We start from the raw sequence: 15,533 nt of genomic DNA on the forward strand, positions 1-15,533 counted from the left end.
TCTAATTAGACATCTGTTAAAAGTCCATAACAGGAAATCTAATAGAGAGATGCTGCATTTTGTCAGAATGATTAATGATTCACAGTATGAAAGTATCCCTGCATGAAGTCTATTATTTGAAACATACAGAATCAGATTAAGCTTTTACTTTACAATGGGCCCCTCTCGACTCGATCTTCATTATTAGAGGAAAGAAATCATGTTTGTATGAGTACTCTCATCACAGAATTCTCATCGTATGCTTGTAGGAAGGAATGCGCTTAGCAAAGCCTTCTGTTCCTATGCACCAGTAAGTTAATTAATTAACAAACTTTTGGAGCATCTGCACCTACAGAATCAGACTGAAACTTGTTTGACGCTTCCCTTGCCTCGTGAGACACCAAGCAAGATGGGCCACCAGCAGCTCTACTGGAGCCACCTGAGGAAGTTCGGCCAGGGCTCCTGGTCCTGCCACATGTGCTCGAACCACCACGGCCTGATTCGCAGGTACGGGCTCAACATGTGCCACCAGTGCTTCCACCAGTATGCCAAGGACATTGGATTCATTAAATGCCTGTCCACAGAGATGGCTTGAAGAGGACATCAAACATGGAAGGTTTGCCCAGATGAGCCCCTCCTGCCACACATTGATGATTTTGGGTACATAAAAATAAATAGGCTATTGTTTGCCCTGATCCCCCCCCCAAAAAAACTTGTTTGACTGGCATGTCTTCCCTCCAAGGAATGCCAGGAAGTTTGATTAAAATGCTTAGGAAAATTTGCTAGAGGTTGCTGTCTCTCTTAGGGCAACCATGCTAAATGACTTTTTCTTTTGGTTTGGAACTACAACTTAAACAGGTTTGAAACTGCTCTACAATATGTTTCATCACTTGAATAAACTAAAATTAGATGCCTGCAAGAAACACACATTAGGAAAAAGGACCTGAAATATTTAACTCAAAAGAAATCAGGGAAATTTTTGTCTCTGCGGGAACAAAGAAAAAATGGAGTTGTTTTGTATATATATCCCAATTTTTGTCCAAAATCGATTCTTTCTGATGAATAAGGTAGATATATTGGGGTGGAAATTAGCATTCATTTGGTTATGGGTATATATGCCCCAAATGAAAATAAACCAGCCTTTTATAAAGTACTGTTGGACAGACTGATGGATTATATCCATATGAGAATTGGTACCTTATGGGAGATTAGAATAGAGCCATCTCTCCTGTACAGGACAAGATTTCAAGAAGAAAATAATAATCATAAGCTCACAAGGCAAATTGCCGAAACTGCTTGACGTGTATGGAGCTAGGTTTGTGCAATTTAGTGTTAAAGCAGCTTGAACATGCTATGAAATGGGCATTCCTAACCCTTTCACCCCACTGCAGCCCTCTGCCCATGCATCCCAACCTTCTCACTGGATTCTTATAGCTAGCAATTGTGACCATACATCTTGGTTCTCATGCATGGATGAAAACAGCTCCCACAACATTGTTGGCACAGATCAGATGCATAGCAATCTGAATTCAGTTCATGCAGTCCCTGTCTGCAGAGTGCATTGTCGATAGGCATGAGCTTTCATGATGCACATGTGTCAGGGATTGGGCAGAAGAGGAGGACACTGGAGAGGGTGGTGGTGCCAGGGGCTGGGCAGAGGAGAAGGAATGGGGGAGACTGCCTCCCCATCATAACCCTTGCAGGGAGGATGAAGAAGAAGCCAGTATAGATTGACAACAGGGGTTTGATGGAGGTCACAGCTCAAAGGAAGATGAAGTTGGGAGAGCATGGGAGAGCCAGAGCAGCTGGCTGATACGTTTGGCACTAGAAAGCATTCCAGATCTTCCATCTCCCTGAACCTGGCAAGCCTTAAAAGTAGGAGAGCAAAGAGCTCAAAGACAGAGGGCATGTAGCAGCACCCATAGAAGAGACAGTGAGAATAATGAATGAGGAAGTGGGAGAGACGGTGGATGGAGAGTCACTTGGGACAACACCATTACCAAAGAGGCTGGGTTCTATAGCCTCTCTCTGTAAAGACTGAAATAAAAAAGGATGGTAAGAAACTTTTCCTTGTCTTTATACTTTCCTGGGCAACCATGCTGACAGCATCCTGACAACATGAGACCTCACATCTCTATCTGCTTTGTGGGGCCAGCACTTGCAAATTATTGTGTATAAATGACAAGTCAACATATTAAAGCTAATGTATTTTTTATTCATTGAGTCAGGTCCCTTCAAATTTAAGGGGGGCTGGCAGTGATTAACTGCATATGCATGCAATGGAGGTAGAGTAGTATGATTAGTCATTAAAATATTCCACATATACCTGTAAGTTCGTGAGCCCAGCTCTTAGGCACCACCTCACACTAACCATCAGGAAGTACTATTGGCCTTTTCTGCAGTGGCTCCCTATTTGTGCAATGCTCTCCCCGGGGAAGCCTGTCTTGTGCCTTCATTACATATTTTTAGGTAACATTCCCCTTCTCCCAGGCATCTGGCTGATTAACATTCTATGGCTATTTAAATGTGTTTGAGGGAGGGGGTTAGTGGTTTGTTTTTGTTCTTGTTTTATTATGTATTTTGCATTCTCATTTTGTATTTTTCTGAGATATTTGGATGAAGGGTGGTATGCAATTTTAATAAATCATTACTCTTATTAAAATGCCTTCACATTCTTCACTTGTTCTGCCTTTGGTCTCTGTGACTGGATGCCATTTACCATTGACATCATCACCATCATCCATTAAAATTATACTTCAAAATACAAACTGATGATTCCAAAACCAAATATTTGCCTAAGATATTTCCAAAACACTGGTGACAATTTGGGTTTATTTATATCTTTACAAAACATAAAAAAATTACAATATTATGCACACTGAGTCTTCTGAGTTAAAGGGCATATTTCTCCCTTCAGTAATATATTTCTGGGGTCCAGTGATATGAGGAAACAGGAAGCTGTCGTACACTTGACATAGGTAGATGACCCTGCTTCCTTTTGAGGAGTTATCAGGAGTGTGAGTCTATTATTAAAGCTTTTGCAGTGTGTCACTTTTGAATTACAGGCGAACCATTTCATTGTTCCAATACAGGGCCTTTAAATGTTACAGTAGCATTGTGGGTTGAACCGAGTCAATAGCAGCTCCCACATCTCTGCATGTAAAGGGCACCTAAGACATTTCAGAAATTATTAGTAATTTGGTATAAAGCCTTTCCATGGAAAAAAAAATGAGGTTTCAGAATGCCAGCAGAGTGGTCGCTTTAATCCAAATGCACCCCCAAATTGCATAGTAACTGTCAGTGTTTGATAAGTGGCATTATCCTGTCAATGTGTGATCATCATCCAACTTGTAAATGTCATGTTGCATAGAGGGGGGGGGGGCTTTTTTGTTTTGTTTATTACTGTTAGACTTCTTTATTTCTACAGGCTCAGAAAAAGGAAGCAGAGCCTTCTTATTGTAATATTTATCCCTCAGAGCCAGTTTATTAATCAGGTAAATAATGTAGCAACCATTATCTATCTATCTATCTATCTATCTATCTATCTATCTATCTATCTATCTATCTATCTATGGCTATGCCAAACACCCAATTAATTCACATGCAGCTTTTCCCACTATACTGTAAATTAAATAGACAATATATAAAAAAATAATCCTATGGTAAACAAAACACATTATTATACCCTTGCTGTGGTTCTCCTTATTTTAAAATGGTCTTGAGTAGCTTTCCTTTATGCAAAGTTCCAGCTCTTTAGTTATGTATTTCTGGGGTGTGTGCTGTGAGTGGGACCAGTGGGGTGGGCGGAGTTAGACTGGATCCTAAGCTCATTCATCCTGGTCACAAGACCCCTCATACAACTAAAATAACCAATGCCTAACCGCCAACCTTACAAGTTGTGACTATTTGCTATGCAGTAAGCAAAAACCAGATGGCACCAGCCAATCAGCCAAATGGAAAAATTCCTACCGGGCCCCTGCCAAGCAGACGACCCATGATAGGCACAGCAAGGTCAACACAGAGGCTTAAACATAGGGAGGGAGGGAGGGTGATCCGAAGAATGCAGCCAAGAGGAGGAACAAATCACATGCTTGCCTTTTATACCCCTGGCTGTCCCTCAGAAATTGAAACATGCTTTTCTCCCCCACAACAGCTTGGGTCCAATCAGAACGGTGGCCAACTCATAGCCCCCACCCCAGCAACTCAGGGGTAGTTCGTTAGGCCCCCACCGCAACACGTGCTCTCCATGAAGGAGAACCCGTAATGTCAGCTTAAGTTTTGCTTCGTGCCACCTTCTTGGACGTTCGACTGCTCCCTTGGTCTAATCCACAAGTCATCTGCTGTGTGGCATTTTAATTGGAGCTGATGAAACCCTACCACCAGCAGTCCAACTGGAGTCCTCTGCGGCAGCTAGTTAGAGCCACTGTCAATTACGCATTTAAATTGATTCCATTGCTTGCTTAAGAAAAGCCATCAGGATGCCAGCTGGTATGGGTGAGCTGGTTTTACTGCACGGCTCAATCACACACATTTAAATTTAAATGAATGGAAGTCAATATCCAGATATTAGATTAATGTCTTCTGCTAGAGCTGAATTGTCTGGGCTTGTTTAGGTCTCTTTGCAGAAAAATATATGTTACCCTTTTAAGCATGCATCACAGGAAGTGCTAATTGCCACCTGCTGTCAAAATTAGGCATCTTTTAGCCTTCATTTACAAGCACATGGGGGAATAGCATGTCCTTCCCAGTATTCCATATAGCGCTGAAAAAGCAGCTGAAGCTTTCCCACATTTGCACTAAACAAAATCATTTCCCCACAGGACTTCTTCTTTTTTTATATAATAACAATGAATGTGAATGTGAAGCTAAAGTATTATAGGCTTCATCTAGACTATGGCTGCAGTCCAAACCCCAGGCCAGATTGCATACCCTACAACATTGATCCGATGGAAATAAGAACATCCTATTCCATACCCTGCCACATTTCTCTGATGAAAATAAGAAATGTCCCCATCAACATTTCTCAGATGAAAATAGGGCTGTCTGATGCTATTTTTCTAGAAAAAGAGGTGCCAGAACTCACCATAAAGCAGGTTCTCCCCATAGAGGAGAACATGGGTTGTGGAAGGGTTAACAAGACATCCCAGGGTTGGAGAGGCAGGTCAGTTTGGATGGCCACATGTGTGATTGGTGGATGTGCTGTTGCTGGGAAAATTTGCATGTAACAAATGATTGATTGACAGCCTTACCCTATATATGCTTAGCGAGCGGCTTTCAGTTCCACTTTTGCTGCTCGCAACGAATCTCCCGCCCACCCTCCTCTAATTTTAGGCATTCTTGCATTGACCTTGCTACGCCTGTCATGGGGTTGCCTGTTTTGGATCGGGAGCCTGGTAGGAATTTTGCAACTTGGCGGTTGGAGGATGGATGGCGGCTAACAGATTGAGGTTGAATCCTGACAAGACAGAAGTACTGTTCGTGGGGGACAGGAGGCGGGCAGGTGTGGAGGACTCCCTGGTCCTGAATGGGGCAACTGTGCCCTTGAAGGACCAGGTGCACAGCCTGGGAGTCATTTTGGACTCACAGCTGTCCATGGAGGCGCAGGTCAATTCTGTGTCCAGGGCAGCTGTTTATCAGCTCCATCTGGTACGCAGGCTGAGACCCTACCTGCCCGCGGACTGTCTCGCCAGAGTGGTGCATGCTCTAGTTATCTCTCGCTTGGACTACTGCAATGCGCTCTACGTGGGGCTACCTTTGAAGGTGACCCGGAAACTACAACTAACCCAGAATGCGGCAGCTAGACTGGTGACTGGGAGCGGCCACCGAGACCACATAACACCGGTCCTGAAAGACCTACATTGGCTCCCAGTACGTTTTTGAGCACAATTCAAAGTGTTGGTGCTGACCTTTAAACCCCTAAACGGCCTTGGTCCAGTATACCTGAAAGAGCATCTCCTCCCCCATCGTTCTGCCCGGACACTGAGGTTCAGCGCTGAGGGCCTTCTGGCGGTTCCCTCGCTACGAGAAGCCAAGTTACAGGGAACCAGGCAGAGGGCCTTCTCGGTAGTGGCACCCACCCTGTGGAATGCCCTCCCACCAGAGGTCAAAGAGAACAACAACTACCAGACCTTTAGAAGGCATCTCAAGGCAGCCCTGTTTAGGGAAGCTTTTAATGTTTGATGGATTTCTGTATTTTAAAATTTTGTTGGAAGCCGCCCAGAGTGGCTGGGGGAACCCGGCCAGATGGGCAGGGTATAAATAAATTATTATTATTATTATTATTATTATTATTATTATTATTATTATTGGCTGATTATCTGGTGCCGGGTGGTTTTTTGCCTACTACGCTGCAATAGGTCACAACTTGTAAGGTTGGCAGTTAGGCATTGGTTCAAATTGGATGGTGGAGGGGTACGGATTTTGGTTGGGCCTGCCCCTCATGGTTGCTGCTGCCTTTAGGGGTATTCCTTTAAAGGAATCCTGGGGCTCCACATGTTTGTCCGTTTATCCCCGCTAGGGGCCAGGGCCGCGCATGAGCCTCGGGGAGCATCTGAGGGATGAGGTCAAGGGCGTGAGCCCCTGCCCCAATCTCTCCCAGAGGGTGCTTACCTACTGGCTCCCCTACTAGGCTAGTGGGAGTCAGATCTGTCCCAGGCGGGGGACAGATGGCAAGAACCAATGCCTAAGCAACCACTCACATTCAGTTGAATTTAAATAAAGTTGTGGCCAAATTAATGCCAAAAACCTTAAACCTAAAATATTGTGCGAAGTGTGAGTTATTGGGGGGATGTCTTGGTACCTCGGCACGCAAACACTTCCCTTGTTCTCTTATAATGGCAATGGCACCTACCTGAGAGGTGCCAGAACTGAGTTCCAGTGAGATCTGGCTGAAACAAAGCTCCAGAGATATTCTATTCAATACCCTCCAACATTTCTCCAATTAAAATAGGGACATTCTAAGGGGAAAAACCTGGACATTCCAGGATCAAATCAGAAATCAGGACAGCCTCTGTAAATCTGGAACTGTCCCTGGAAAATATGGACTCTCGGAGGGTCTGAGACTGCATTTGTAGCTGTGCTGCTCATGGCAGCAAGAGTGGAAGGTGAGGCGGTGTTCACTGGAATCGGTGCAGCAATTGGGTCTGTTGACATCACATGACAGCAGGTCTGCTATGAATCCTAGGGCAGCTCAGCTGTTCTCCAAGAGCTTTAAAAAAATACAAAGAGATGTGAAGATGGGGAGAACTGAACTTAACATTGGAAAAACTGAAAAACTGAAAGAAATCAAAATTGACAGATTTATCTAGCCCTACCCCAGATGTGGATTTTGGGGGGTTACAGGGGACTGCTGGGTGAGATGAGAAATATCAAGTTGTGTGAGTTTCCTTCTGGTTGTGCAACCTTTAGATGCAACTTCATTTCTGACTCCCTGAATATGTTTGTCTAATAGCTTACATGAGGATAGGTAGATGTGGTCTATACATTTTTTAAATGAGTAAGTAAAGAAACAACATTTCTCCAATGAAAATAGGGACGTTCTAAGGGGAGGGAAAACAGGACATTCTCGGATCAAATCAGAAATCGGGACAGCCTCTGTAAATCTGGGACTGTCCCTGGAAAATAGGGACTCTCGGAGGGTCTGAGACTGCATTTGTAGCTGTGCAGATTTGATCCCAGAATGTCCCACTTTTCCTTAGGATGTCCCTATTTTCACTGGAGAAATCTTGGAGGGTATGGAGTTATCCATACCCCTGAGCTGTATGAATGCAATCCTGTATATGGAAGTTACAGGTAGGTAGCCATGTTGGTCTGATGTAGTCGAAACAAAATAAAAAAATTCCTTCCAGCAGCACCTTAGAGACCGTCTAAGTTTGTCATTGGTATGAGCTTTCGTGTGCATGCACACTTCTTCAGATATCTGAAGTGTCTAATAGCTTGCATGAGTATATGTAGATGTGTAGCTGTAGAGCTGTGGAAATAGACAAATAACTGGATATTCATAGCTGCAGTGCTTTTATTCAGGGGGGGACGTGGGGGACGCATACCCCTAAAAGTTTTGTGAATCTAAGTTTGGCCTCATTGAGGGGCAGTATTTTAATATTAGCAGGAGAATGAGAATACCCCATAACATTTTTTTCAAATAGGGGGGGGGGAGCACTGTATAGCTGAACTATTGCATTTGAGTTGGGAAAGTTCTCTGTTAATCTGTTTAAAGGCTGGAATATGAACTCACCATCGGGTGCCCCCACACTGGGAATACTTCTGAACGAGAGACATCACTATATCAAGTAGCCCCAGAAACAAATCCCACCCTCTTTCCACCCATTTGAGCAGTCAGAATCTTAATTTTTATTTAAATATTCTCTTAATCCTCTGCCATGCTGAGATGATGATAGTTCCCGCTCCCCCCCCCCTAAACATAAAAAGCTGAGAGATTTCTAAGCCAAAAGAAATGTATTGGGGGGGGGGGGAGATAAATAAAACAGAATTGGGTGGAGGGTGTTTTTGATTTGATTTTAAGGAAAGACAGTTTTCTTTTCCTGTCTGACCCAGCCCATTCTTGCAAAACTGTTGTTGGGTGGGAGGTGGGAGACAAGTGCAAGGTTGTGGTGATAAAGACCACCCACCAAAATGTCGGCACACATGGCAAATTGCCCATCAATTACAAGAAGTACAATAAGGGATTTTGATGATGATATGTATGAATGCTATGAAGAATATGTATACATGAACAACTTTCTTTTTTTACCAGGCAGCCACATGGCACCACCATCAAATTGACACCCACTTGCATTTCCTCTGTGTTTTCTCAAATCACAGAAAGCAGATTTTTATTTTTATTTTTAGAAAGAGTGGAACAATAGTGCAATTATGGATCGTTCTTAAAGCTATTCTTCCATCTTTTCAAGAGACCTTGTTTGTCACATGCAGTGATATAGCGGGTGGGTGAGCCATTTTTTATGTGGCACATTCTCACTATAATCGCTCTGTTGGGTTCATTTTATCATCCCATTCATTTTTTAAAATTGATCTCTTAATAAGCACTGGGGTTTCAGAGATGGAAGGGGGGAGAGAACACCCTACCTTACATCCTGACATATTCAACAATTTTGATAATATTTATAATTTATAACAATATTTATAATATTTATTTATATTCATTATTATTTATAATTTAACGGCAGTTGATCTTACCTGCTGCTGGAACGAATAATCCTCACCACTGTCACTTCCTCATTCCATAGAGCTAGATTAGTTGCTGTTTAACTATGGCTTCTCTTTTTCTCTCCAAGAGAACATTTCCTACTGTATTTAGATCAATTGAAAAATAGAGTTCCTAAAGCAAAGCTTTCAAATGTACATTTAGGGACTACTTAGCATTAAAAAGTACCAAATAATGTTCTAGTCTTAATTAAAGAGAGTGGAAGAATATGTTGTGTCTTCCCATTTTCCATCCATTTTATAATAATTTGTAGCCTTTTAGACAAATGGTGCTTCTTTATAAACTACTGCATTGCAATCATTCATTCATTCATTCATTAGAATAGTTATGTTACTTGTTTGTTTGATTACAATTGTAGCCCACTTTCTGAGCCCTTGAAGCAGCTCATATGAAATACAAATAGCATCATAAATTACAGTGCTTAAACACCATAATGCAATTTTGAAATAAATAATTGCAAGTATGGGCACATCTGCTTTTGTATCTACTTTGTTCGTCTCAGCTTTAGATCCTGTTTAATTTGTCTGGTTTACTTTAGAATCACCTATGTTCAGATCATCCCTTTTCTCTCAGATAAGGCTATATGAGACCATGGCTTTAGCATCCCCCCCTTTTTTTCTGTTCCTTTTCTTCACATACTTTACTTTTAAAGTTAAATGATCCTTTCCATGACATTGTCCTGTTTCCCCTCTCAGTACTTCTTCGTTTCACTCTCATTACCAGATCTCCCTCTTTCTTTCTTTCTTTCTTTCTTTCTTTCTTTCTTTCTTTCTTTCTTTCTTTCTTTCTTTGTCTCACACAGCATATTCATAACAACCAAGAGGGCCAAAGCAAGGCTAGGCTGCTGTGTATCTGAGAGGTGCTTTAGGCACTGAAAATTAAGTACACACATGATCAAAGTCAAAGCACATAATTGCTTAAGGTAGGGTAACAAGAAATTCATTTGAGGGATGTTATTAACAAGCACTTAGAAGAGAATGTGAACTTAATAATAAGTGAGCTGAAACACTGGGTCCCTCTTGCAATTAAAATGCATATTTTGCATATCTCTGATGTAGAGAGAAACAACACCAGGGTGAGAGACACGTTGCTGTAATTACTTGAGAAGTCATTTATCTGTGTAGCCTGGGAGACAAGACAGCCAAACACTCAGCTAGATAACCCCGAGTGCTATTTATATAGTCATACAGTGACTTGAGTTTTTGTTCAACAGAGGTTTTGGACCTAGGAAAGGTGTCTTCTGCTACTAAATGAGCAGGTTATTTATAACAATCCTTTTCTTTGAGGTGGGGAGATAAATTGCAGGTTAGCTTGGATGCCCATGAATGGTTGTCTCATCTTGTAATAGTCACTCATCTCATCAGGGCATCTATGCCGTGATAAGGGGACCAGGCAGGGAAACGCTGCAAACATTGGTTATTTTAGACCACCAATTGTTTTATCTCCATTGTGTTGAAAGAAAACAAGAGGGGGTGAATCCTGGACATCTTGCTGTCGGAAGCATAAAGTTAGATTTGAGAGTTAAATCATTTATCTAGGTCAATGAACCTGTGACCCTATAGATCAGGCATCCCCAAACTGCGGCCCTCCAGATGTTTTGGCCTACAACTCCCATGATCCCTAGCTAACAGGACCAGTGGTCGGGGAAGATTGGAATTGTAGTCCAAAACATCTGGAGGGCCGAAGTTTGGGGATACCTGCTCTAGATAGTGAAGGATCGTGGTCCCCATGATCCTTGAACATTAGTCATGCCAGTTGGGGCTGATGGGAGTTGGGGTCCATTAACATATGGAGGGCCAAGGTTCTGTCCTCAGCCTGTTGTTGTTCAACACATTTACAAAACAACCTGAATAAAGCAACTGAGTGGATGCTCATCAAATTTGCAGATGACACGTTACTGGGAGGGATAGCTAATGCCGCAGAAACAGAATCAAAATTCAAAATGACCATAACAATTGGAGAACTGGGCACAATCTAACAAAACGAATTTCAATAGGGACAAATATAAGGTTCTGCACTTAGGCAGGAAGAACCAGATGCACAAATATAGGATGGGAGACACCTGGATTACTAGCGGCAGTACAGATCCTTCTGATCTTGGGTGATATGGGAGGAAGCAATCGCTCAGGTATCCCAGAACCAAGCCATTTAGGTCTTTGAATGGTAATCGCAGCTGTGAGCCCGTTTGCCATCCTCCATGCATTCATTATACATAGTTTCAGGCCATGTGGAAGTGGCAATGATTTTTAGGTAAAAAAGTAATATGGAAGTTCCTACTACCGCCTTGCTAATTAACAGATCATGCACAAAATTGCATATATTAACCCTGTACAATGTTCTGGGGTTGTTTAAAGTTCATAAGGAGATCAATTAACGAGGAGTGATTTGGAGAGAGCATAGCTGGTAGGCTCTGCGGCATGAACTCCCAAACACCTCATTACATTTGCAGCGATCCAGCAATTCCCTCACTGAGCACCATTAGAGACGTATGCTGATAGTAGTCTCCTTTTATTAGAGTCATAAAGAGCAAACCAGCCTCATAAAAAAAAAAAAAGTTTAACTGGCAGTTTTGTAAAAACATAACAGCATTATATTGGTAGTGGGTCTCTCTTAACTATCACCTACCTAACAAAACACCACCATCCGAAATTTATCAAGGAGTGATGTACGGGGTGGGTTGCCTAGTTTATCACCATAAACCAATCATGTTTAAGATCATTATGGGAGAGAATGTGATTTCCTTATCTCCTCTTCAAGAAACCAAGCCAAATGCGCAGATTCAGAGCACAACAGCATCCATGACTGCTCAGAAGTAAGTACAATAGGGTTTACTCCAGAAAAAAGTGGATTTGGGATTACAGCTTTTTTTTTTTCTAGCCTGTTTCCTGGTGGCTCAAGGGAGACTAAGAATACTGGGAATGATTCAAAGGAGTACTTCTTCCTTTTTGTCTCTTCACGTATTTCCACACATTCATGATGAGGGTTCACTTTTTTATTTTTCTTTCAACAGCAGACCTCTGTTGGCAGCCGAAAGAGTTTCTGAAAGAGTTGGATAGCTGCTGTTTGAGAAGAGAAGCTCAAAACCACCTCTTTGCAGCACAGAACAAATGGCACCATTATTTAGACCCTGTGTCCACCTAGAAATTCAGGGATGAAAATCATTCAACCTTGCACATATCACCAGCTCCAATAAAGATTCTCCCTATTCCCATCATGGTTCGGCCACTGTCTCATTTTGCAACCTTAGCCACAGAAAAAGGGCTCTATCCCCCACTCTCCCCAATATAAAAAGCTACTGTTCCTTCCGTCTTTCAATATGAATGGACTTTCCAATCCATTTTCCTCTAAGATCTTTCCCCCCTTCTAATCCATTATTCCTAACTTGGTATGAAGAACAACAAAGCCTCTTCCACAACATTCTGAACCTCAGCTGTTCACTTTCATTGGCCTGTTTCTCAGGGCCAAGAGGCCATCCACAGATTCACAACATTTCACCAATGAAAATAGGGACGTTCCATTCTATAATGATAATTTCACTATTTATATCCCACATATCTCTAGGCATCTTCCAACACATATAAAAACATAATAAAACATTAATCATTAAAAATAACCTTCCCTATACAAAATTAAAAAAAATTCCTTCCAGCAGCACCTTAGAGACCAACTAAGTTTGTTATTGGTATGAGCTTTCGTGTGCATGCACACTTCTTCAGATATCTCTTAGAATGGCGCTCATCTGAGAGGGGCCAGAACTGAGTTCCGGCAAGTTCCGGCCGGAAAAAAAAAATCCCTGACTATGGTCCTGATCCAGGATGGGGCCTCTGCTATTTTCATTGGAAGAAAGCTTCCATTTGTGCAAATGGGTGCTTTTGCCCCCAATGCACTTAACAGACAGGGAGCCCCCAGTTCAAGCAAAGCAGCAGCAGGAGACAGAGATTTAAACCTACCAACCTACACATGCCAGAGTGCCTGAAGAATGCCCAGTTGCATGAATGATATATCATCTATTTTGGTGAGCTTCAACATAAGCGGAACAGAGTGCCGAAAACTTTTTCAAAGTAGGGAGATATGGGGGAAAGACCCTTTGCTGTTATCTTGGTTTCTGAAGAAGTGAGTCAATGAACGAAACCAGTGCTGCTGAGCACTTCATTCAGCATATAGCTGCACTTAAAGTGAGTTGCCAGCCAGTACTCTAGATTTTGGGGACATGGGTGGCACTGTGGTTTAAACCACTGAAACTAGGGCTTGCTGATCAGAAGGTTGGCGGTTCGAATCCCCACGATGGGGTGAGCTCCCACTGCTCTGTCCCAGCTCCTGCCAACCTAGCAGTTCGAAAGCACGTCAAACTACAAGTAGATAAATAGGTACCACTCCGGCGGGAAGATAAAAGGTGTTTCCGTGCGCTGCTCTGGTTCGCCAGAAGTGGCTTAGTCATGCTGGCCACATGACCTGGAAGCTGTCTGTGGACAAACGCCGGCTCCCTCGGCCTATAGAGCGAGATGAGCACCGCAACCCCAGAGTCGTCCGCGACTGGACTTAACGGTCAGGGTTCCCTTTACCTTTACCTTCTTTACTCTAGATTTTACTCCTTTCTTTGAAACACTTTCAAAGCTGGTTTGTTTACGTTCTTCAACAACTTTCCACTAAGGTTGCTACATGTAGCAAATAGCCATACAAAGCTCCAATTGGCAATGGTATGCATAGCTGCCAAGTCTCCCGTTTTCCCCGGGAAACCCCCGTTTTTACTTACCTTTTCCCGGTGGTCCCCCGTATCACTTTGTCTCCCGTTTTTCTCTGTTATTTTCTCCTGCTGGCGGCCATTTTTTCCTGATTTGCCCTTCTATGGGCACAAAAAATGGCCGTCGGCGGCTTCGAAAGTCGCATCTACGCATGACTGGAAGTGCGTAGATGCGACTTCCGGTGTCGGTGTCGGCCATTTTGGTGCCCATAGATGGGCGGGGCGACACCGGAGGTTGCATCGACGCACTTCTGGTCATGCGTAGAAGCTACTTTTGAAGCCGGCAGTGGCCATTTTTGGTGCCCATAGAAGGGCAAAGCGACACCGGAGGTTACGTCGGCACAACTTCCGGTGTCACACGGCTGCCGGTCCCGGATTCTGCAGTCCGAGACTTGGAAGGTAAGGGTATGCAGTCATATAAATAATGAGAAATGTCATTTGGAAGCTTATTAAGGGGTTGCCAGCTAAGTGCTAAGGGGTCACAATACATCCATTTAATGTCAGTGGTTTCCTAGTGGCAATTATGCATCATTTTTGACAGAGATTCCAGTGGCATTTAAGGACCACCTTGAAACTATCAGCTTAATGTTCCAATACCCTATATTTGTAATTGTATCTGGGGGGTGGGGGAGAAACTACTTTCAAATGTGATTTAGAAACTTCTGCCCCCCCACCCTTGCTCAGCCTCTCACTGTTCATGATTATGAAATGAAACCACTGATAACAGTTTTATCATCAATGACAAATGAAAGTCAATTCAATTGCTTAATGGCAATGATTAAGATGACAGGAGGATTTATAGTACAGTCAATACAGGGAATGGAGATTCCATGTCAGTGAGGGGGGGGGGGAATAGGAGGAAATATGAACGCACAGTGGATAAAATGTTCCACAACGAAACAATAAATTAACTTTGAGCAAGATTTAAGTCTCAGTTTAGAAGCACAAAGCGCATTCTCAATATTTGTGACAGCTTAAAACAACAGCAAATGCAAATAACTAGTGCTAATTTGAAAGCAATTAGAATTGGGCTGGCCCTATCATTTGATAAAGTGAGGCAGCCACACCAGGCTGATGCTTCGGAGTGTCATAACAAAGCAGAAAATCCTTTATTACTTAGCATTATTGTATTTTGTACTGCTTCTGGCCTTTTCTGCCTCAGATGCCCAAATAACTTGACCATGGGGCTCCATTTTCTGCTTCATCTGAGGCAGCAAAATGTCTTTGGCTGGTCCCGTTTGTGTTGTATGCAGTATATTATTTCTATTGTAATCACCCTTGTGGGTTTTTTTTAAAAAAAAATTGTTATAAAAATTTGGAAAATGTGTGGTGTTACAAATACTGTGATCCATAAGCTCAGGCCAATATGGTTAACATTTTCTCTCTCTCTCATTACAGTAGATCTTGGATACAGTAGATCATGGATCTAATTATATGCAGGTCAACCACATAGGATGTGGAGGTGTCACCTACAAGAATATTTGTCTTGCCAAATGCAAGGCGGTCCTTTTAAAATGAGATTCAGAAGTAATACAAAACGTAAGTGAGTGAGAAGATTAAAGATTTAATTCTAAACAGAAAGCAATATAT

At 42.6% G+C, this 15,533-nt stretch overlaps 1 protein-coding gene across 1 annotated transcript; it reads left to right on the forward strand.

The window, feature by feature from the left end:
- The first annotated feature begins 388 nt into the window (after positions 1–388).
- Positions 389–574, forward strand: LOC132591973 (small ribosomal subunit protein uS14-like). Its single transcript, XM_060273331.1, has one exon. It carries the CDS (start codon positions 389–391, stop codon positions 572–574), a length of 186 nt encoding a protein of 61 aa, XP_060129314.1.
- Positions 575–15,533: the final 14,959 nt, after the last annotated feature.

The sequence above is a fragment of the Zootoca vivipara genome, chromosome 4 (assembly GCF_963506605.1).
Source record: "Zootoca vivipara chromosome 4, rZooViv1.1, whole genome shotgun sequence".
In the NCBI taxonomy this organism is placed as follows: Eukaryota; Metazoa; Chordata; class Lepidosauria; order Squamata; family Lacertidae; genus Zootoca; species Zootoca vivipara.

Bases quoted from the DNA above. Each gene is read 5' to 3' on its own strand.
- LOC132591973 (XM_060273331.1), top strand. From the start codon at position 389: ATGGGCCACCAGCAGCTCTACTGGAGCCACCTGAGGAAGTTCGGCCAG.